The sequence below is a fragment of the Corylus avellana genome, chromosome 10 (assembly GCF_965113065.1).
Source record: "Corylus avellana chromosome 10, dhCorAvel1.hap1.2, whole genome shotgun sequence".
NCBI classification, from domain to species: Eukaryota; Viridiplantae; Streptophyta; class Magnoliopsida; order Fagales; family Betulaceae; genus Corylus; species Corylus avellana.
In genome coordinates this window covers 22357993-22382440 of record NC_142499.1, presented here as the reverse complement: position 1 = coordinate 22382440, position 24448 = coordinate 22357993, and the positions used below count along the sequence as shown (strand labels likewise).

The window sequence follows — 24448 nt, the reverse complement described above, 5'->3', positions numbered from 1 at the left end:
ATTACCCCCGTCTGAAAGGATTCGTCTCTGGAATCCTCATTAACATCATCATCTGAATCGTACCTATATATGTTCTGTTCTTTAAGGGTTCACATTGAAATTTACTTTATCTCTCCTTCTCATAAAGCACTTGAAATTCAATCTAAATCCTTAAAAAAACTACAACATTGGTGTTGTAGTTGTTTTTACTACACCTAAGCCCAATCCTTTGTAGGAAGATGAAGAGAATACAAAATAGTGGGGTAGATCAAATCAAATCAGATTGGATTGTGAATGCAATAGGAGAATACAATCAAATTTTTGAAATCAAATCTCATAGTATATTCTAATGTCACCCTCAAACTTAAGGTGTAAATTTTTTGAATCTTGAGTTTGATTTTTTTGTCTTCTTGGAGATGGAGTCAATGGAGGTTGAAAACTTGTTGGAGTTGGTGGCGGCCAACGACGGTAATTGGAGGTGAGCGGCAACGGTGATCGGAGATGGGTCTTTAAAAACTATAGGCCAAAAAAGAACCAACTATAGGCCAAAATGAGAGCTAACAAATGGCTGAAATGAGACCAACTATAAGCCTTAAATTGGTCTTGGAGCATGTTTGAGATTATGCTTGAGAAATCGAGCTTTTAAGGTAAAAAACGTTTTTTGGCAATTTTTAGAGTAAAAAAGTAAAAAAAAAAAAAAAAAAAAAAGTATTTTAAAATTATTTTTACCAAACATACCAAGTTTTGTTTGGCACAACCTTTTAAGTAAAATGACTTTTTAAGCTCTTTAACGCAATCTCAACCAAGCTCTTGGTCTTTAAATAATATCACAAAGGCCAAGAATTGGGCCAATAAAAGGCCAAAATGTGTAACACTCCCAAAATCAAACCAATTAATTTGATCCATCATGTAGGGTTATTGGCAATTCCTCGAGTTAAGTTAACTGATAATTGGCTAAGAGAAATCACCAATTAACATTGCAGAGTAAATACAAGCGGAAATATGGTATCTGAGATTTCTATAATCATAAAATATTCCAATGGCATCATCAATTATAAACCCAAAGCTTCCCACAATATTCTAAATACTAGTCAAATGTGATAATGTAAAACATTTGCTTGGCGTCTTTTTCCTAGCAAACTTTCTTATCATAAATGCGGTGAACTTGCTAAACCGCAAATAACTGTGTAAGTCCATAACTTAGTAAACAAATATTATAGATGAGCTTTTAAGTAACAATTTATAACTTGGAAAGTAAACTTGGATTTTCATCATTTGTTTCCTGGGTTTATATGTAAGAGTGAGCGAAAATACTACGAAAAACCTTATCAAAATTCAAAGGGGTTGAAAGAAAAATAGATACTGAGCGACAATTTGAGTCCCTTTAAGGGTTGAGTTCTTTTTGCAACATATTATTATAGGAATATCACAATAGTAAAGTCCACGCGAACAACAATTTTTATTTTTTTATTTTTTATTTTTATTTTTTTAGAGTTGAGAATTTTAATTTCTGCATGTTTCTTCTCTTTAATTTGGCAGTCAGTAAAAGCTGAGAGAATGTCTGTCCTACTTGGAACACTGCAACTAGCAGGATTTGCACATAAGCACTAGTAGGATTTGCACATAAGCACGTGTGGTTAAATTTCAGGACATCATAAGAGAAGAAGTAGTTGAATATATATTTCTAGCGTAATTTCTATTAACTTATCATAAAATGGAATTTAACCAAAAAGACATGTAACATGAAGAAAAAATAATTTATGTGATATGAAGGAAAAATATTTGTCAAAAGTATAACACAATTTGTATACTCTGCCAGTTTATCTTCCACTCTTCAAACCACCTTAATTTACTCCTCAAACCACCTTAATTTACTCCAACATCCCAGATTAGCACACATACTGGTATGCTTTTAACATTTTGCTTTTGATCTCAGCTTTCAAAGAATTGACATGTGAATACTCTGAATTCCACCAACTTAATCTGCTTGTTGCTTATTGAAACTTATATGTGCACAATAATTTCAATATAAATGGGAAATATGGTAGAATGACGTGACTTGACGAAAAGCATGAAATGGGAAGACATATAGAAGTTGTTGAATGAAATTTCATAACTATTGCATGAAACAAATGGTGTTAAAAACAAACATAGATGGAAAACATAAATAACCATGCTCTACAAGATAATTGGCAAGGCTGGTAGTACGATCTTTAAATGTTACATGAATAACAAATAAAAATTTGATCGGGCAGACAAATATTTAAGCGCCACGATTTAAGTTTACAATTTCATATTAATTTTGGTAGATTTTTTATGGGAAAAGTTTACGTATTTTTCTGAAATTATCACCTAATTGATAATATTTTTCCCACTTTAGATTCTGGCAATGTCTTCCTTAAAGGCTTAAACTACTAAAATGCCCCCAGAGGTTGCTCAATCGGCTAGGATCTGGCCTAATGAAGCAGAGGTCATTAGTTCGAATCCACCTCCTCCCTCTTGTGCGGATATGTCAAAAAAAAAAAAAAATGTTGTTAATTCCATTTTAATGACAAAAATACTGTTAAAAAAATAAAAATCTAGGGAATGGCCAGTCCACCCCTTTGCCAAATGGGGGTAGAGGAACAAACCCATGACTTTGGGGTTGAGGGTGGTTTAGCCACCCCCTAAATTTTTTTTTATTGTCTAGCCCAACCCCAAATGGCGGGGGTGGTTTAGTCACCCCCACTTGGCCAACGGTGTGGGTTGGTCACACTTGAGTTTTTTTCTTTTAATTTAATTTAATTTATTTAATTTTAAGTTTTTTTCTTTTCTTTTCTTTTTTTCAAATTTATAGGAGTATTTTTTCTTATTAAAAAAAATTGTTAGACTTTCTTTTTGCCTTAAAAAAATTATATTTCGCCTTAACGAGTTTAACCATCGCCTTCTCCTCGCACCTAAGGTTGATGTTTGTTTTAGGAAAATATTTTGATTACAGCAATTATTTTCCCAAGGGGTAGTTGCTGGAAAAAATATTTCATATTTTGAAATGTTTTGGATGTGGTATTGATTTTACCAAGAAAAACTAATAAAAGGAATGAAAATATATATATATATATATATATATATATATATATATATATATATATATATATATATCTCACGAAAGTATTCGATAATCTCCATTCACAATTCTATTACCTAAGAAATTCTTACGGCAATTAGTTTGGACATTAAAGCTTTATAGCTTGGGAAATATTTTCCAAATTAAGAATTAAGAAAATATTTTCCTTGACTTTTGTTTTTGTTGAACTTTATTTTCAAGGATGTGTAGAAGATCCTATTAAACAAGCGAACAGAAAATATAAATCTTTTAAGAATTTATTTTCCTCTCTTTGATCTCAAGTGAAACAAACATAGCCTAGAGGATTCTGCTTGTGTTATGATTTCTTTTTTTTTTTTTTTTTTTTGAGAGAGAGAGAGTTTAGTCTCCTAGAATTAGGTAGAATCTAGAAGGAGCAAATCTGTAATTCTTTAAGACCTCAGAATTATCTCTATTTGTGAACAAAACTGATTGGTTCTACAGAAGGTTTCATGAATCGAACTACTAAATACAAAAAAACAAAGAAAACAAAAACCATGCAACCAGTCCCCTACGGCTACAAGTACAACACGTACAAAATTGGATTGGTAGAATGATTATCTGGAGAATTGTTGTCAATGAATAGCCATGGAATATCCCAATTAAGCAGTGACTGGAACCTTTTCTGGCTTCTTCTCACCAAACTTTGTAGGCTTCCCGGTGACTATCTTTTCAGGTTTCTCAATTCCTTGAATATCAGTTATCCTTAATTTAGTCAGCTCCTGAAAAAGAGAACCATGGTGGAAGAAAATTATTACCATGATGTAGCATTATACAATTTTTTAGACAATCGATTTCAGAAATACCTGCCGATGTCCTTTGGTTCGGCGATAATTCTTCCTTCTCTTTTTCTTAAAAATAATGACCTTTGCATCTAATGCCTGAGAGAAAGAGAAACATAAGAACTGTATTAATGCCCAAGGAAAAAGAGAAACCTGAAAATGACATATAATTTTGGTGCCCAAAAATATAAAAAGAGACAGTAGAAATGACAGCTACAATGTCTATGAAACTAGTGATCACAGGGTAATTTGCCTCCTAGACAACTAAAATTAATCAATGTAATCTATATAGAACTCTGTAGCAGCACAACAATATAACAAGGTTAAATTAGGAGATCTACATAAAAAATTTCAACTTGCACCAACACCTGTAGGTGGTATTTTTACTATTTTCAGAGGTTTCTTGAACATATTCAAACCCTTCAACAAGAACCTCTCAACCTATCGCTAGTTTGGGGTATACAGAAGCTACATGTTCATAGACATTATTATAGTTGTGTTTTCTACTTTCTCTTTTTATATTGTCTAGCATATTCAAACCATCTTAACCAGCACCTGTATGATCTCATTTGTCTTATCATTTCTAAAAATTTTCAGCAATCCAAATAGCAATTTGAAATCAAGGTTTAAATTACACAAAAGCAATTTTGGCAACCATAGAAGGCAACTCAAGCAGTCTGGATTTACAAATTAGCAACTTTAACTTAACTAGTATCCTGCTCTAACAAAAATTTGAATTATCACATTTTATATCAAGATTTCCCCTGTTATAAAGTTGGTATCAGAAAAAACTTTATATAAACACAGCAGTTGGTATCTGTGAAGCAGATAAACTGTTTCCTTCTCTTTGTATTACAGTTAGTTTAGATGAAAAGTTCTTGCTGGGACGGACTTTTTAACGGCTCCATGTATCCCAATGGAAATCGTTCTCAGAACTCAAATATAATGACTGCGTCTATTCTGAATTAAGTAGCTCTTCACTTTTAAATTCCTCTCTTTCCTCTGGAATTAATTTTGCAAGAAATGTCTCCCATGAAACCAGCATGATGCAAAAAAATAATAATAAGAGCACTTGGGAAAAAATGCAATATTGCCATAGACACAAGAGAGCAAGATTAGTGTCACACTCACATGCTCTTCAACAACTGCATGAACAGCTGCATCTGGTACAATGGGCCTACCAACAATGGTCTGAGTACTCGAGCCGAGGAATAGCACATTGTTCAAAATTAACTGCAACAGACAGACATTGACGCATCAACACAATAATCAGTTAATTGAAAGAAAAAGACAGGGTTACGAATTTTTGTTAGAAAAGTAAACTAGATAACTTTGCCAGCAAACTACAGAAGACCACAACAACTAAAATCAAAGCAATTTTTAAACAATGTCAATCCCAAATCGGCCCTAAAAATGCCTTCAATGGCATTTACTTAGTTAAGGTAGACAAAAGGCATCAAAAAGCTATTCCATGGCAAATTGGCTAGAGCAGAAATGAAAAAGGAAAATAAACTTAATAAATTTCTATAGGCTGACTTGCTACTACAGCTATTTTGACTTGCTCCAACAAGTAAATGAGGAAATGAAGTAGTTCGCAGAATTGATATACACCCAATTTGGCACTGCACTGATGAGAAGAAGAGAAAAGCTGTACAAAGGAAGGGCAGATATCCTCCCATGGCAAAAGGGAGAGTACAAACAAAGCGAAAGACAGGAAACAATGTGGCACGAAGCTCGGACTGAAGTACTCTTCTTATAGAGATAAAATCTGCTTTTAAGTTAGCTGATCAAAGAACCCAAGAACACTAGTCTCAATGTCTCATCATTGAGAAGACACACATATTGAAATACCCAGTGGGCAGAAAACCATAATGGTTCCTCCCTCCTCCCCCAAATCTTCAAACGAAATCGGGTCCAAATACCCAGTGAGCCAACGAGCTTTAGCTCAAATGGTATTTCCTTCCTTGTAGAAAGGTGGCGGGTGAGTTCGCAGGTTCAAGTCCCACCGGATGCGTGTGTAACTTACCAATAAAAAAAAAACCCTCCAAAGAGCCATAGTCTCAGGCAACAACTATTCTTACGTCAAAGCATATTGGAAGGAAAAATCCATCCTTGCCACATTCTAGTATTGTTAAAGCACGGTAGGGCGCACAAATCGAACTGTTCACATGCTGTGAGTACAAATAGCACTACAATCACTCATTCCGAAAGTTCATCAATACAAGGAAAACCCAATTATCCTATTCATAACTTGTAGAAACGACATCTTTGCGCCTACCAATCAACAACGCAACACTACAAAACACAAATCATTGCATTTGAACATGCGAATTCAAGAGCAACCAACCTTGTCATTCACCTCGCAGAACTTCAATCTCTCGGTGAAAATGCAATCCCCATTGCTCACCTTGAATTGGTGCGACCCAATCTCCAAAAAAAAAAAAAACATGAAACTCAATTCTACCCAATCAAAAACGACACCAAAAATGGCAAAAACGAACCTGAACGACAGCGAAAACTGCCTCGTAAGGCTTGAAAACCCTGTCGGAGCGCTCGAGCGGGCCCACCACCTTGTACCCGATCCCCGCGGCCTCCGCCTCTCTCTCCTCCGCCGAGTACTCTCTCTTCAAACCCGACGACGAGGAATTCCCAACGCTCTCATCCTCGCCACTCTCGCCCATTTCCTCGTCGTCGTCATCGTCGTCTTCCGAAACGTCATCATCATTGTCATATTCGGAAACGTCGTCGTTTTCCCTGTTGGAAGAGAAATGCCGAGTGTGAGACCAGTGGGTGCATCGCGTGGTTAAACCGCCGCCGGTTTGGGATGCAATGGGTTTGATCGGTTGGGTGCGGAGAGGAAGTAGGGTTCGGAGGGAAGGGAGAGTGGTGTTCGTGGAGAAGAGCGCCCATGTGCGGCGGCTTAGAGCGTGGAAGCACCGACTGTTCGCCATAGACACTGGTTCAGCTCAGTTCCAAAAATCGCCCAGTTTTCTGTGGGTTTAAACCGGATATCTCGGGTCTATTCACAAAGCCCAACTCCAAAACCAAAAGGCCGTTTCTTTAAAAAAAAAAAAAACGAATTGCAATATGGGCCATCATGCTAACTTGAGCCTCTTTACTATTGCAATTTGCAATCATCATGCTAACTTATCCTTTATTTATGTCTGCCTCTCCTGACCCACCAAAAAAAGGGGCAAACAACCACCAATGGCAAACACTCTTATAACTTCTAAGGTTCAATAATTATTTGAGCCTGAATTTAATTAAGGGCCCAAATTTATGGAATAGGATCCTCTCCATTTCATTTAAAATGGAGAGTATCCATTTAGCTTCTGTTTGTTTCGATGTAAAATATTTTGTCATAAAATTTTTTCAGCATAAAATAATTTCCTAAAAAATGATTTTCTAGGAAACATTTTTATGGTGTTTGACGCGTACGGAAAATTACATTATTTTTATAAATCATATTTTTCATTCAATCATATTAAACATTAAATTATGGAAATGTACCGACTAGATCTTGGCCTCTTGGGGATGTCCTAACCGAGTCCTGTTGAGACTAGACGAGGACCCAATCACCGGGGTCCCGGTAGGGTCCAGGCAGGGTTCTGGGCGAGTCTTGACATGGTCCCGGGTTCTAGTGGTGTCTCGGATGGGTCTCGACGAGGTCTCAGCAATTTCCTAGCTAAGTTTGTTGATTTGAGAATGTGATGTTTAAATTCGGAAAATGATTTACGATTTTGAAAAATGTAAACCATTTTTCGAAAATTAAAGAAGAATTTTCGATCAAATGGAAAATATTTTTTGTTGACCATTATTTTACGTCACACCAAACACGAAAAACATTTTTTGGAAATCATTTTACGCCGAAACAAACAAAGCCTTAGTGTAAAATGAAAAATAATATTGTCTTAACATTAAAGTTGAATGATGAAATTTACAATATTACTCCTCATTTTATAGTAAATGAATACTCTTCATTTCCTTTGAAATGAAGAGGATGATGTTCCCAAATTTTAGATATTATGAAGTGGTGTCAAATGTTGGAGACCAATTCTAAGTTCTAACAGACCCTACTAGTTAGAGTTGGCCCATTATGGCTTATGGCCCAGCTTTGCCTGTGCATTTAAATTTGTATATTGGCCTATTTATTATTTCAAATGTCCGCACATGAAATTTTATGAGTCCAAGATAAGTCCAGCAGCAATGCTATCAGTCCAGCCCTATAAAGTTAACCAAGAAATTTTTTAATTTTTATTTTTCCTTCTGAGCAGTTAATGAAGATGATTTAATGGCAAGAAAAATGGAATTTGGGCAGAAGAAAGGATAGCATGTACCATTGGATGGATTTTAAATCAATATATATAGGAAGACGTGAATTCCACAATGTAGGAAGACCTGTTTTGTATGGTTTGGAAATGCGTTCTCACGAGCTAGTGTTATTACTCTTTTTCAGTCTTTCTTTACAGTGTATGGTGCACAAAAAGCAATGAATGAAGAAAAGCTGGAGATGAGAAAAGGTTGTGAAATTATTAATGCTTTTTCTTTCATAGAATATTGAGACTTCTAGGTCAACCTCTGTCCCTTCAGAAATATTAAAATGGAGATGGTTGTCTTCTATATAGAGGGTTCTGGATTATGATTTGAAATTGGGGATTTGGAATGAATGTGGAGAGGAGAAATGCTGGAGTGCATTCTGCTGACCATCCACTCACCATCTATGAGTCTTAAATTTTTATTTATTTATTTATTTATTTTGAAAACATCAAGATGCTTACTCACAGATGGTGGGTGGATGGTCAGCAGAATGCACTCCAGCATTTCTCATGTGGAGAGTGGGGAACTTGATTCCCCAAACCCCTTTCTCTACTTTACCTTGATTCTCCCTTTGTTCAAATGCTTGCCTAGCTTGCCTATTTCATGATAACTGTGGGAAGAAATCTGGGAAAAATAGGAAATAAATCCGTGTAATAAAAATATACAAGGTAGAGAGAAAAACAGGAACAAATAGAAGAAAGCTAAACCAAAAAAAAAAAAGAAAAAAGAAAAAAGAAAATAAGCAAGACAAACACAATGTACACACCAAACGCATGCCCATACGCATACGCACACGCAGAGTCTTATTCATTTCCTTCACTCACAAAAGCCTAATTTTGGATCGAGATATTTCGTTTTTTGGTTATTATATGCGCCTCCAAGTACTCCATCATCCGCTTCAGGGCCCTGGGGTTCTAGGGTTTTCAGAGCTCCTTCTCTGGTTTTCTCTCCCTTTTCTCAGGCTAATTAGTCTCTATGCGCCGCTGATTCCCTGTGTCTGGGGAATCTAATGCTACGAAATGTGGGCTAGATTAGGTTTTAATTCTATTAACTGATTGATAAAAGCGGCATTACTCAATTAGGTAATTGGTTCTGTCATCTGTGGTCCGGAAGTTGAGAAGTTGGACTGTCTAATTTTTTACTTGATTGTTTTAGTTTTACGTTCATTATTGGTAATAGCATCTTTAAAAATGTGGAAATACTGAGTTTTGAACAGAATAGAGGATTTCCAAAATTGCTTTGATAGTTGATATGACAGTTATTTGTCTGATGCACCAGGCCGGGTTGCTATAAATGATTTGGAGTTAGCAATAATTATAATTTTCTGGTAATCATTACAAAGTTTTTGGTTAAGTACCTTTTAATTAAAATAGACCCTAGCTAGCTTTGATGACATGTCTACGTGGCCCGGGTTGATTTTGAATATCTATATATGATGAAGCTGTTGATGGTATATTTGGAAGTAATTAATTAAAAAGCTGAAAAGAAAATGTCAAAAAAAATCAAAGCCACGTTCAAAATTAGAATTTGTTTATAATTGGCACTGCTTTTTTTTTTTCAATGAACAATACGAGAAATTGAGCCAATATATTTTCTCTAATTCTTCTCTTAAGAATTTTGTCTTATATATATATATATATATATATGCATGTCTGTGTTGGATTAATTCCCAATTTTCTGCACAGATGAAGACGGGATGTGTCGCTCTAGTTTTATGTTTAAATATTAGTGTGGATCCACCTGATGTAATCAAGATATCTCCTTGTGCCAGAATGGAGTGCTGGATAGGTGCATTTTAAGCTGCTGATCATTTCCTTATTCTTCTTCTTCTTCTTTTTCTTGGTTTGTGTATTAATTGGTTGTTAGTGTATTGTCAACTTTATTTTCATTTAATTTGGTTGGTATTTTATGGTGTCGATCTTTCCAGTCTGAACTATCACGTGATAGACTTCCAAATACTTCCTGCTATTTGCTGTTAATTAGTCATGTAATTAGTGAATACTTCTTATAATACTGGCAAATGTTTTTCCAAAATTGCACCTTTTTTATGGGATGTGCTGAAGAGGTTGTTTAAAAGGAATTCATTGTCACTGTGTTTGTCAAAGTTATAATAATGATAAAATGTGTTTAAATGGGATTCAGTGTCCTTGTTGAGTAGCAGTATTTTTCAATTCTAATTTTGTTGAAGAATCCTGTGCTGCGCTTATCTATACTGTTCATACTATTTACGTGTCTTCCCATTTCTGATTCTTGCGGTTTAGCATGTTGCATTATTTAATTGCCACAAAAGTGAAGAAAAATGCAATGATTTGGGACTCCTTCTAGCTACCTTTAGAATTACAAACCAAGCCTTTTTATGGCATGGAAATGAAACATGATGTAGAACAAGTTGATTTTTTTGTTTCAGAAGTCTTCATGGCTAGAAGCCTTTTTACTTTCTTCAATTTATATATTCTACCATGTTTGCAGATCCTTTTTCCATGGCACCTCAAAAAGCACTTGAGACAATTGGGAAAACCTTGAGCATTCAGTACGAAAGGTGGCAACCAAAGGCAAGAACATTTTTTGCATGTACCTGTTTGACATATTGCTTTATCTGTGCATTTTAACCTAATAATTGAACTTATTGAAACTTAAGCAGGCTCGCTATAAGTATCAACTTGATCCTACTGTGGAGGAAGTGAAGAAACTTTGCAATACGTGTCGCACAGCAGCCAAGTCAGAGAGAGTTCTGTTCCATTATAATGGACATGGTGTACCAAAACCAACTGCTAAAGGCGAAATTTGGCTCTTTAATAGGGTTTGTTACTGCTTTCTACCATTTTTTTTTTTTTTTTGATGTTCTGTTGTCGTTATTAATTAGATTTGCCATGTTTCTCTGACTCATGTTTTTGTTGCAGAGTTATACGCAGTATATCCCCTTGCCAATCAGTGACCTTGATTCCTGGTTGAAGACACCATCTATATATGTTTTTGACTGCTCTGCTGCTGGGATGATTATCAATGCCTTCAATGAGGTATATATATATATATATATTCAACTATGTCTTTACCATGAATCTATTTATTGGGTAATTGGTAGTAGCCATCATGTAGGTTATGATTATTCTTTCTGTAAAGATGACTTTTGGATTATTTCTTGATAGCTTAACGATTGGGGTGCTTCTGGATCCTCAAGGGATTGCATTCTGCTTGCAGCCTGTGAAGCACATGAGACTCTTCCCCAGAGTGCTGATTTTCCCGCTGATGTGTTTACTTCTTGCCTCACTACTCCTATAAAGATGGCATTAAGATGGTGAAATTTATTTCCCTTTTTGGTGGTACAATAGGCTTTTCTATGTATTGATTGTTACATTTTTTTCTCCTAGGTTCTGCAAACGGTCCTTGCTTCGTGACTCCCTTGATTATTCGCTTATAGATAAAATTCCTGGAAGGCAGAATGACAGGAAAACACTTCTCGGTGAATTGAACTGGATTTTTACAGCTGTGACTGACACAATTGCCTGGAATGTTCTTCCTCATGGTAATTTTTCACTCTATATAGATTTGATGCACCATAGCATGGGTTTTAGCTTTTCATTTAACTTGTGGATTTGTGCTGCAGATCTTTTCCAGAAACTGTTCAGGCAAGATTTGTTGGTTGCCAGTTTATTTCGAAATTTTTTGCTTGCGGAGCGAATTATGCGTGCTGCTAATTGTTCCCCCATCTCTTACCCTATTTTGCCACCAACCCATCTGCATCATATGTGGTACGCAGAAGATACTTGTAACTTTTTATTCAGCTTCGTGTTTATAAAATTCAATTGGTACACTCACTTATGCACAATGCAGGGATGCATGGGACATGGCTGCAGAGATCTGCCTTTCGCAGCTTCCATCACTGATTGAGGACCCTAATGCGGAGTTCCTGGTGTGTTCCTTGGGATTTGTTCTTGTTTGAATTTCTTACTCTGGGCTTGCAAGATATGAGGAACATTGCTTAAATACTAATTTCATTATGAAGAATGATGCTTTTGTTAACCATAATTATACTCTTTTTCTTTTGGTCTACATAACTAGCACACGTTTATTTTGTTTCAGCCTAGTCCATTTTTCACTGAACAATTGACGGCTTTTGAGGTATGGCTCGACCATGGATCTGAACATAAGAAACCACCAGAGCAATTGCCTATTGTCCTTCAGGTGTGCGCTTTCATGATTTTTTTTTTTTTTTTCAAATTCCCTGCTGAGTCCTATTTTCTTTAGTTTGGTGGGTATGTTTTGAGTCATTTACTGCTCAATTCTTGCTTTTTTCTCTGTGCAGAATGGAGTTTTGTTCTTCATTGAGTCGGTGTTTTGGTGTTCATACTATTCTTTGATTATAATAACAAGCCTGTAAACTAACTTTCTTGCAGGTTTTGCGTAGTCAAGGCCATCGATTTCGGGCACTGGTTCTTCTTGGAAGATTCCTTGATATGGGACCCTGGGCCGTAGATCTGGTAGTTGTTGCTTCTCTCTTTACTAAGTTAGTGGTGTTTAATATCAAGATTAACTTCACGACTTTATGTGTTTTGTAGGCTTTGTCTGTTGGAATATTTCCATATGTCCTGAAGCTGTTGCAAACGACGACACCAGAACTATGGCAAATTCTTGTTTTCATATGGACTAAAATTCTTGCATTTGATAAGGTACTACCTTAATCTGCTTCATATTATTTCAGCTAATTTAGTTTGTTTATTAAAAATTAATTTGCTCTTTATACTCTATGTGTACCTGAGTAGCGTTTTTCGCCTTAAAATGTTATTTCGATTACTTTCAAAGAATATATATTTACAAGATGTTGATTATGTTGTTCTATCTCGTGGGATGATAGTCTTGTCAGGTTGATCTGGTAAAGGATGGGGGTCATACATATTTCATTAGATTTCTTGATAGCATGGAAGCATATCCAGAACAGCGTGCAATGGCTGCATTTGTTTTGGCTGTAATTGTGGATGGGCACAGAAGGGGCCAGGAAGCTTGTATCGAAGCTGGTTTGATTCATGTCTGCTTGAAGCACCTTCAGGGTTCAACACCAAGCGATGCACAGGCTGACCCCTTATTTCTTCAGTGGCTTTGCCTCTGTATGGGAAAGCTGTGGGAGGATTTCTCAGAGGCCCAAATAATGGGTTTGCAGGCTGATGCCCCTGCTATATATGCTCCTCTATTGTCTGAGCCCCAGCCAGAGGTTTACCATCTTACTAATTTGAGAGCTATATATATATTTTTTTTTTCTCTTAAGCGATCAGTGATTTCCATTTTGCAGTGAAATTGTAATGTTTAATTGTATTATCCCTTTTTTTTTTCTTTTTTTTTTTTTAATTTCAGGTTAGGGCTTGTGCTGTTTTTGCGCTTGGCACCCTGCTTGACATGGGGGGTGATGCATGTAGTGATGGTGCTGGAGTTGGAGGAGATGAAGAATGTGATGATCACGAAAAGATTAAGGCTGAGATTAGTATTGTTAGAAGCCTTTTAAGTGTTGTTTCAGATGGAAGCCCACTGGTTAGGGCAGAGGTTGCTGTGGGTATGTGAATTAGTCATCCATTTTCTGTATTAATCCAGTTTGGTTGTCTTCAGCATCTTGATTTTTTTGTTTTTTTGTTTTTTTTGTTAATTACGAACTTATTGTTGTGATTGGATGAAAAGTGAGGAGTCTGGATTCTTCAAAATGGTTTTTAAGGGGATTTCTGGTAAATGGAGTCTGTTGATAGCAACTTTGAAAAGTAACTAAGCCTTGTTTTCTTTTTTTCTTGACAGCTCTGTCTCGCTTTGCCTTTGGCCACAACAAGCATCTCAAGTCAATTGCTGCTGCATATTGGAAACCACAGCCTAATTCTCTACTTAGCTCTTTACCTTCTTTGGCTCATATAAACAGCAGCAGTAGTAGTAGTGGATATGGTAATTTAAATATTGTTTCATTCCAGATTGGTTCTCTATTGAGAGTTAGCAATGACAATCCATCAGTGGTTAGAGATGGAAGGGTCTCCACCAGCAGCCCTCTTGCTACTTCTGGCATTATGTATGGTTTTCCTTTGTCTAATGATTCTGATTCTAGAATATTGAATGATGGTGTCAGCAATGTGGTTGTTAACCATTCAAGGTCAAAACCACTGGACAATGCAATGTATTCACAATGCGTGTTGGCTATGTGTACATTAGCCAAGGATCCATCTCCACGCATAGCCAATCTTGGTCGACGGGTGTTGTCCATTATAGGGATTGAGCAAGTAGTGGCAAAACCTTTCAAGCCCACAGCAGCATCTCCAACTCCACTTGCTGGATTAGCTCGGTCATCTTCTTGGTTTGAGATGAGAGGAGGTAAATTCATGAGATATCTTTTACTAAAATTTGATTTAGTTTTTTTTTTTTTTTGCCTTGTTTTTACGGTTTAAATCATTATTTACTTATGCTGTTGTTGCCAGGTCATTTGCCTTTAACTTTCCGAACTCCTCCTGTTAGCCCTCCTCAGCGTAATTATTTAGCAGGAATGGGAATGCGAAGAGTTTATTCATTAGAGTTCAGGCCTCATGCGTTGAATTCTCTAGAGACAGGATTAGCTGACCCACTTCTTGGTGCTGGGGGATCATTTGGGGCTTCAGAACACAGCTTACTTCCGCAATCAACAATCTACAATTGGAGTTGTGGCTACTTCTCCAAGCCACTTCTTACTGCATCAGATGATAGTGAAGAAATACTAGCTAGAAGAGAGGAGAAGGAGAAATTTGCGTTGGAGCACATAGCAAAATGCCAGCACTCATGTGGGTCATTTTTCTTTTAATTAATTCCTTTTATTATCTGTGTAGGCTTATGGATCCAATGTGATTTTTATTTCTGGGTCAGCTGTTAGCAAGCTTAATAATCCCATTGCTAGCTGAGATACGAGGTTCGAAACTGGTTTCAAAACAATACTGCTTCAACCTTTCTCTCCTAGTGTTATTGCTGCAGGTGAGAGTGAACGGATCAGGTAAGCAGCTTTCATTTATCATAATATATTTTTGATTGTCACTTTACGCATCAATGTAAATGGGTTGATTTTGTATCTTTCATAAATTCCATGTGATAGAAATGAGAATTTTTATCTGCTTGATTGTTTGTTAGTCAAATGGCCTTAAAATTGTTTTTGTTTTTATTCTATTGTTTTTGGTGAATGTCATGAGTCCTTTATTCATTGTCTTGTGATATCCTAATCTGTGTCTTCCTGGGATATCAACCATCTTTGTTTAGTTTGTTAATAGGATATGGAATTATGAGGATGCTGCCTTGCTCAACAGTTTTGATAATCATGATTTTCTTGAAAAAAGAATTAGTAAGGTTTGCCTTGTAAATGATCTTGATGACAGCTTGCTTCATGCTTGTGTTTTAATTAGTTTCTTGATGGTTGCAGAGGATTCTTTGTTGTAATGTCTGAAATTTTGAGTTGATCTAACTTCTGATATGTGGCTATGATGCAGCTGATGGAAATATCCGAATTTGAAAAGATTATAATCTGAAGAATAAACAAAAGCGTATAACTGCATTCTCTTCAATTCAAGGGCGAGCGAAGTTCATCAATACAAGGAAAAACCCAATTATCCTATTCATAACTAACAGGAAAAACGATATCTTTGCGCCTACCAATCAACAACGCAACACTACAAAACACATATCATTGCATTTGAACATATATGCGAATTCAAGAGCAACCCACCTTGTCATTCACCTCGCAGAACTTCAATCTCTCGGTGAAATTGCAATCCCCATTGCTCACCTTGAACTGGTGCGACCCAATCTACAACAACAAAAAAGACATGAAACTCAATTCTATCCAATAAAAACGACACCAAAAATGGAGAAATGCCGAGTGTGAGACCAGTGATTGCGCCGCACGGTTAAACAGCTGCCGAGTTGAGATGCAATGGGTTTGATTGGTTGGGTGCAGAGAGGAAGGGAGAGTGGTGTTCGCGAAGAAGAGTTCGCGTGTACGGTGGCTTAGAGCGTGGAGGCACCAACTGTTCGCAATAGACACTAGTTCAGCTCAGTTACAAAATTCGCCCGGTTTTCCATGGGTTTAAACTGGATATCTCGGGTCTCGTCACAAAGCCCAACTCCAAAACCGAAAGGTTGTTTCTTTTTTTTTTAAAAAAAAAAACAATATACATTTAAAATAAATAAACAATTTTTTTTTTTTTTTAACAAGACTTGCATTAAAAACCAGATAAAACAGCCAACAACAAGCAAGCAAAAGAAAATAATGGGAAAGTGAATCTTTGCCATTACAAATGAAAAAAGAGGGAGGAGTAAAAAGTATGTGAAAATAAGCTCTGGCCGCTGCTTAAAATGCTACATGATGAGCACAAAAGTTGACATTTTTGTGTGTCTTCGGAGTCTCCCAAGATGAGTAAGCCGGGATGAGTGAGATGGAGTCCGCAATAACATTGGATATCTTCCGGTCTTGAACTATAGATGGGTGCTTACTGCTTAGAGTCATGATGACTACAAGAGAATCTCCTTCTATAATAAAATGCTTGAGCTGCAAAGAGGCCACCAAAGAGATGGTAAGAGGATCTGCAAAAGCCTCTGCATGGTTAGGATCACATGGAGGATTAATTTGGGAGATTGTCTTGATGATGAGTCCTTTTTGAGTCCCAACAAACAGCAGATTGGGCATAAAGGTTTTCTCTTATTGCTGTATCAAAGTTTAAATAAACAAATCTTGTTTAGCAAAAGCATAACACAATTTTGAACATAGGGTTCCCTGCAATCTTACTTGTTTATATCAATGAAAGGTTTCAATTGCGCCAGCTCAACATTAATTAATGTATACATAACTACATAAGAATTACAATATGGGCCATCATGCTAACTTGTCCTTTATGTCTGCCTCGGATGACCCACCAAAAAAAGGCTAGTAACCAGTAACCACCAAAGCCAGACATTCTTCTAAGGTTGATAATTATTTGAGCCTGAATTTAATTAAGGGCCCAAATTTAGATATTATGAAGTGGTGTCACATCTAGAGATCAATTCTAACAGATCCTTCAAGTTAGAGTTGGCCCATTATGGCCCATCTTTGCCTGTGCATGTATATATATATTTGTTTATCAGTATATTATTTTAAATGTCCGCATATGTAATTTCATGAGTCCAAGATAAGCCCAGCTGCAAGGCAATCAGTCCAGCCCCTATAAAGTTAACCAAATTTTTTATTTTTTATTTTCCTTCTGAGCAGTTAATGAAGATGATTAAGAAAGGATAGAGAAGAAGGAGAAACATAAAATAAATATTGATACATTTAATTTGGTAGTCCATCCGGGTGCATGCACAATTGGACTGGATGGGTTTTAAATCAATATATCAAGTCCGAAGTCATCGGAACACTGTTTATATGCCCCAGATCATAGCATAGGGATGCTAAATCTGAGTCACCTATAGTTTGATTTTTTAGCAACGATCGCGCAAACCAATGGACCTATGAAGACGTCATTGGTGACCTATTGCGTCACATTTGGTGAGTCATGCTCCATTCACATAAATGGGAAGCAGTTTAAATTATTTATGACTACTTAAATTTATGTTTTACTTAGTAGATTGAGATTTCCGTCAATTTGTTGTTTAAATTGTTAGGGCAGTACATTATTAAAAAGCTCATTTATAATTTATTTATCTAAGAAATTTTGAATTATTCGACTACTTATTGTATGTGCTGACCCCACAAATTGATGGTAATCCTTATCTAATAACAAGAAATATCTATCTGCCCATTCAAACTTGCTAAAGTTTTCAATGATTGGCAGTATGTGTGTGTTGTAAACCAATGTTAGTGTCAAACAAGAGGGGGTGAATGTTAGGAGCCTTTGAATTTTCAAAACAAGAGATTCAGCTTGGATGAATTGTCTGTGTGGTGGGTATTGACTCCTCGTCACTTACTTTATAGGTCAAAGGGAATATGGCATTAACAATTTAGCATAGTGCTAAATGAGTCATAGACATCCTTTTCAAAATAATCTCAGAGTGCACGTGAAATACTAACTAAAGTAGAATCCTTCCAATTACCCAAAAGAAAAATAAAATAAATTATGTTCATAAGTGTTTTTGAATAGTTGTTTTCTGTTTTTTTTTTTTTTTTGACGAATTTATTAATGTCGGGTAAACTTCGGACATATATAAAACGGCCGCTCCATACAAATCGGACATATTCATTTAATTTTATATTAAATTTATGTTAAGACTATATAAATCAATCATAATCTAATTATTTTTGCTCTGATTAAGGCACCGGCACTCAAACGCGCCTTAAAAGGTGGTAGGCTTGAATTCCACAATGTAGGGACACATGTTTTGTATGGTTGGGAAATGCGTTCTCACGAGCTAGTGTTATTACTCTTTTTCAGTCTTTCTTTACAGTGTATGGTGCACAAAAAGCAATGAAGAAAAGCAGGAGATGAGAAAAGGTGGTGAAATTATTAATGCTTTTTCTTTCATAGAATATTGAGACTTCTAGGTCAACCTCTGTCCCTTCAGAAATATTAAAATGGAGATGGTTGTCTTCTATGGGGTTCTGAATTATGATTGAAATTGGGGTTTTGGAATGAATGTGGGGAGTGGGGCACTTCCCCCCCGCCCCCTCACTTGATTCCCCAAACCCCTTTTTCTACTTTACCTTGATTCTCGTAGACCCACATCCCTTTGTTCAAGTGCCTGCCTTGCCCTATTTCATGATAGCTTATGCAGCAAAATGACCTCGTGGAGGAATCATACAACATCTTACACATATAAAGATAAGAATAAAGGACACAAAGTTTTCTTTAAATTGGGTGGAAAATTTTTCTTCAACATAATTTATTAAATTGAAATGTATCCGAAATAAGGATCAGAATCTTCTATATTTCACTTGAAATGGAAATGAATCATTTTATTTGGATATAAATTATAAGTAGATCCACTCTTATACCATATTGTGTAAAAAATAATTGTACAAACTCGCTTCTTTCAAAATAACACTCACTATATAGAAAATGACTGCACCGTTGATCAAATGGCTCCAGGCTTGCTATGTGACAAGCATCCAAGGGACTATTTCCATTGAGTCTCTCATTAAGAGGGGAACACATCTCCAAAATCAAACACGCTCATATACACTCTCTCTAACACTAAACTTTTCAATTCAGTTTTCTTTCAAAATACTATGCTAACTTAAGCAACAAAGTATTTTCAAGCCTCTAACTCTCTAAGGGATCACCTCTTTTTTGTTTTGCAGGTGACCCATCATCAATTTGGCTGGCTGGTAGGTTGTAAAAAAAACTGCTTCAACTCATTTCATGATCTATATTAGACTTCATAGATCTAATAATATATATGTTGCTATATGATTAATATCTTGTCATGTCATTTAAAAAGTTTTAAACACGTGACAATATAGACACAATTATATGCAATAAAACAAATCTGCGAAATGATTCATCTTCATTTCACTTTAAATAAGGAGAATCTCATTCCCTCAACATGTATCGGAGAGTTTCATGCATTTTTGAAACGTGCAATTTAATAAGCCGAATTGAAAAAATTTCTCAAACCCGATTTGAAGGAAATTCTTTAAATCGTCAAATAGAAAGTTTTTATCCAAAATAGAGATGGTATGATGCTCAGATATACACTGCACGCTTTACAAACTTTCCTTTTTCTTGTGCTGTTAGACTTTAAGGGCATGACTTTGCTAGCAAACAAGAAAATTAGTATAAAAGTTTAGAGTATTGTAGACACGGAGAGATATTGATAAGATTGCTCCACGTTTTCATGGTCGTATTAATTAATAATTGCACGTATTAAGTACTATAAACTATGAATATCGAAGGTGACCTATGGTGTCCCTCCTTTCTTTATTCGCGCTTCCAAACTATGTTCACCCAAAAGACGGTGTTGCCCTTCAATGTTCAAAAAAATCTTTTTTATTTTATTTTTAATTTTTTGGAGTGATGCTATATACTCGATTCTTGTTCTATGGGTAGACATGATAGTGTTTATCAACTTTTGAATCAGTCATCATTAAAATAAATAAATAAATAATAATAATATAAGAGTAATATTACATACCACATAAATATTTTATAAATATCGTACAAAGCTGATGTAGCAAGATTTAGTAGTCATTAGAAATTTTTTGTTGTTGTTAACAATGGCCAACCCAAAAGCTATTGTACCTTGTTTCGTTAGCTTTGTGAGATGTTTGTCTGATATGTAGCATTACTCACAATTTAAAAGCCGATTGTCACCGCCACACCATAATGGTAGAATAATGGAAGGATTAAAATGTGATTTATAGCATTACTCTTTTATTATTAGCCTTTAAGTAATGTTAAACATTGCACTTTTATCTCACTATGCTAACGTGGTACAGTCTAGTAGCCATTAAATATATATATGTATATTTTTTTTTAACAATGCTTGATCTAAGAGCTATTATGTCTTGTCAGGTTAGCATAGTGTATGTGATAAAAATATAGTATATAGCATTTCTCTTAGCTTTATGGTCCACAAAATGGTTTTTTTTACTCGATTTTATAAAAGCTTGGGTCGTCTAAGAAAGGGAGTTACAGGTTCCACCTCCTCCGAGTGAACTAGGATGTCGAGTCCAGCCATTTAGGCAAATTCTGTAAAATCTGAACAATCCAATAATAGGAAATCTCAATCCGCTTTGGCATTACGGGTAATCTTAGACGACAATTTCAAGATTGAATCGCGGTGATCCACATGTCCCAATCAAAGCAAAACATGCTATATATATATATATATATATATATATATATATATATATATATATCACTGTCATGTTTAGCTTAGGTAGTAATCAAATTAGGAGAATTTGGGTTGTCTTTGAACTTCATCAAAGCATGGCCATTGGCCACGAAAGGTGACAACTGACAAGAGATGAGACGGGGACAAGCACGTGAACGGCCTGCCTGAGCATGAGCATATACTGTATATATGCTTTGGAGCTTAGTTTTGAAATCAAGTGGTTGATCATTGAGCTTTAACTTTTGTATGTGCTCTTGATTAAGACCTAATGAGGTCACCGAACCAACGTCACGGCATATGCTTCGGTTAGTCTTTTCAACTTGCATATTCTTTGTAAATTGAGTCTTAATCATGGTAGGAATTGTTGGGTCTAGGATAATTTGTATTGAACATTAAGAAATCTTATATATTGATTGAAGATAATAACTTAAAACTTATCAACATGGAACAACAAGTAGTTAATCTTAATGTTTTATATATCAAGTTGAATTTTAATCTTAATTAAATTTGGGATAACAATGGGTGGATCATATCAATGAATTGATGTTGACAACATTAATATATATATATATATTATTATTATTTTTTTTTTTTTCCATCATCATAGATAAAGTTTTCCACCAATCAATTTATTTCGATTCAATCTATTAAATTGACATATGTACTTAAAACATGTACTGCTCTATTAAAAATGCATGTAAGAATCATGATAACTTTTTTTGCTTTTTGGTTGTGAAAATAGTTTTGAGTGTTTAATTTGTATTTTAAGTTGTTTATTAATGCTTTTATTTATTTTTTGCTAAAAAGCGAACAAATAAAATCAAAAAAGTGTAGCCAAACGAGCTTTGTTCGTTAATAACATATGTCAATTTAATAGATCAGAGTAGACGAAACTCTAATTGATTAATTAAAGGATTTGGTGCTGTGAAGGAAAAAAAAAAAAAAGAGAAAAGAAAAGAAAAGAAAAAAACAGCACATTTGTTATAGTTTATTCAACAATTCAAATTTATTTAAATTCCCCCTTCACACTCCCTTTTCCCGCTTGCACCATAGATCGATTAGAGCGTGTCTATCAATGGTCCTTGGGGGTGCTTTCTAGCGGTGCGTGGCTGGCCGGCGATGGCCCGTGGAACGGGTGAGGGTGTGTTGAGTTTTTGTTATTGTATTTTCGTTGTTTTTAAATAAGAATGCATTCTCTCTATATTTGTTTTTAATAGCGATATATGAGGTGAAGTTTTATTCGTTTTCTTAAGTTTTATTTTCATGAATCCTTAAGAATAATAGAATTAGTTTTCGGTCAGTCTTTTGTTTTCCTATAGTTATTTTTCTGTGAGTAAACCATAGACCGATAACGGAGGAGTTATCAAGCATAAAAAATAATTGTCACTATGGTTAAGGTAGCGAAGGCCGAAAGGGATGGTGATTGATAAAACACTAGTATCGGAGGCAGGGGATAGAGACGTGATTTGCCGAAATTTGCTGTAAATCTGAAACTGATGAGACGGTGTTTTTTTTCATAAATATTGTCTTATAATAGCCCGAGAGGCTATTGTGTATGTCATAGATAATGTTTGAGTTGTGAAGATTTCAAATTATATCTTTGGCATTATACGGAACATTTTGCCCGATTTGATTGTTATATCAATGAAGAGATAATTCGTTCAAAAAAAATTTATTTCAATTATTGATCTTTCTCATGAAAAAACTTAAAATTAAATTTATACTGTTAAAGAAACACATAAAATCCGCCCTTTTTATGGCACCCAAACCAAATCCCTGGCTAAATGAGCATTGCTTTATCGCAGGTAAAACTGCAAACATAATATAATTTTGCATCTAAAATTGCATTTCAGGCAATGTTTTGTTTTGTTTATGTAGTCCTAAATTCCAGGTATTCAAATTACAAAAGTACTCCTTTTAATTTTAATTTTAATTTGACTGGCTTTACCTAAAATAATAAATAATAAAATAAATATGTGGTTTTGGGGAGGCAATTAGGGCAAAGAGGATCCTAGAAGGGCATATGCTCTTAAAGCAGAAACCTTAACCATTCCACATGCTGTAAAGACAGTCGGTCGCTCCTACATCATTCCTCCTTCGAATGTAAGCATCTTTTGTTGACACCTCGAGTGTACGCGTGTACAAATGCTGAGCTGTCTAGTGCCAAAACGACATTGATATCTCACTGGCTTCTACTTGTATTATTACTGGAGGAGAAATGTATTCATCATCATCATCATCATCTTCCAGATGGGTACGTATTGATTATCTTCCTTCCGGCCAGCGCCCATGGATTCTACAAGTGGCTTTGAGGCAGAAAATTAACCTTCTTCTTTCTGAAGATTTGTGCAAGATTCCTATAAAACTATAAACTATACCTTAAAAAGCTTCATCCATGCGTCCTATTCTCCCTCGAGTTTTGTCACTTGCTTTTCACAGCTCATGAGTCATGACAAAAGTTCACGGGCTCTTCTGTCTTATCAACCTTCCCATTGATGAGGTTATAACAATGCTAAACAAATTACTACATGTGCAGTATAATTTTATTTATTATATACAACTGTCGTATAATTGAGATGACATGATAGTAACTGTTGATCAAAAGACATTTTTCTTGTCACGTCATTCAATTATATAACAGTTTACTAAATAGTATTACTGTATTAAATAGAGTGTGTATGAGTAGATTATAAAGGCATTTGTGGGTGCTAAATTTTATATTAATTCCTTATTAGGTTGTCACTAGGATTTGACTTAAGGGTAACTTAATTAGTTAAAAAATATGTTTTATGAAGCGAAAGTTACTGGTTCAAATTTTTCCTTCTACCTCTCCCTCCCTTTGTTGGTCATATATATATATATATATATATATATATGTATATAAAGTTGTCACTAGGATTTATAAATAAGTATCGGGAGCGTTAAATTTACTTATTATTTTAGAGTAATAATGCATATACGATTAATATTTTTCATTAGTTGTTACAAGTAAGAACAAAAGTTAGAGGAATTCCTTTAATCTTATCTATTCAATTATTGTATATTTTAAAAGCATGTGATTCTTATAAGAGTATATAATTTTTATATGTATTTTTAATGTCCCCAACTCAGAGGAAGTCTTTGTCTTATTCATAAACTATAGTCCACATAGTGCTTTTTAAGTTAAACATGAGAGAAAAAAAAAGAAAAAAAAAAAGGAAAATAGGCAAAGAAAATAATAATATTATCCACTTTAAATTTCTTATATATATATATATATATATATATATAATATTTGTTTGTAGAATGCGATTTTATCAAAATTTTCAGAATTTATAAAAGTATTTCAGGGGGTTTGTTTTCCACACATTGAAAAATGAACAAAATTTTATTTTAAATTGGGTAAAAAAATATTTTAATTTAATTTATCATTAGAATATGTAATTCTAAATAGAGTTTATAATTTTGTAAGCGTATTTTT

The 24448-nt window shown here is 35.1% G+C and overlaps 1 protein-coding gene and 1 pseudogene across 2 annotated transcripts; one reads left to right on the top strand and one right to left on the bottom strand.

Annotated features, from left to right (window-relative positions):
- Positions 1-3491: 3491 nt before the first annotated feature.
- LOC132162502 (large ribosomal subunit protein bL21m) lies at positions 3492-6893 on the bottom strand. The gene is made up of 5 exons (XM_088511303.1): positions 6384-6893; positions 6230-6310; positions 5014-5115; positions 3907-3981; positions 3492-3822 (listed from the first exon to the last, which is right to left on the bottom strand). The coding sequence occupies exons 1-5, from the start codon at positions 6831-6833 to the stop codon at positions 3703-3705; spliced, it is 828 nt and encodes a 275-aa protein (XP_088367429.1). The 5' UTR covers positions 6834-6893; the 3' UTR covers positions 3492-3702.
- A 2991-nt stretch (positions 6894-9884) lies between these two features.
- LOC132162501 (regulatory-associated protein of TOR 1-like) lies at positions 9885-16237 on the top strand (annotated as a pseudogene). The gene is made up of 18 exons (XR_015909324.1): positions 9885-9987; positions 10669-10751; positions 10841-10999; positions 11100-11216; positions 11346-11494; positions 11568-11722; positions 11804-11948; positions 12031-12109; positions 12280-12381; positions 12594-12677; positions 12756-12866; positions 13052-13405; positions 13546-13741; positions 13975-14535; positions 14640-14975; positions 15058-15181; positions 15453-15571; positions 15669-16237. The product of XR_015909324.1 is annotated as a regulatory-associated protein of TOR 1-like (transcript).
- Positions 16238-24448: the final 8211 nt, after the last annotated feature.

Excerpts from the sequence above, each read along its gene's own strand:
- LOC132162502 (XM_088511303.1), bottom strand. The coding sequence starts at position 6,833 with ATGGCGAACAGTCGGTGCTTCCACGCTCTAAGCCGCCGCACATGGGCG. Across the intron at positions 6,311-6,383 it reads CAGTTTTCGCTGTCGTTCAG|ATTGGGTCGCACCAATTCAA; the intron begins GTTCGTTTTTGC and ends TTTTTTTTGGAG. Across the intron at positions 5,116-6,229 it reads TCTGCGAGGTGAATGACAAG|TTAATTTTGAACAATGTGCT; the intron begins GTTGGTTGCTCT and ends TGTCTGTTGCAG.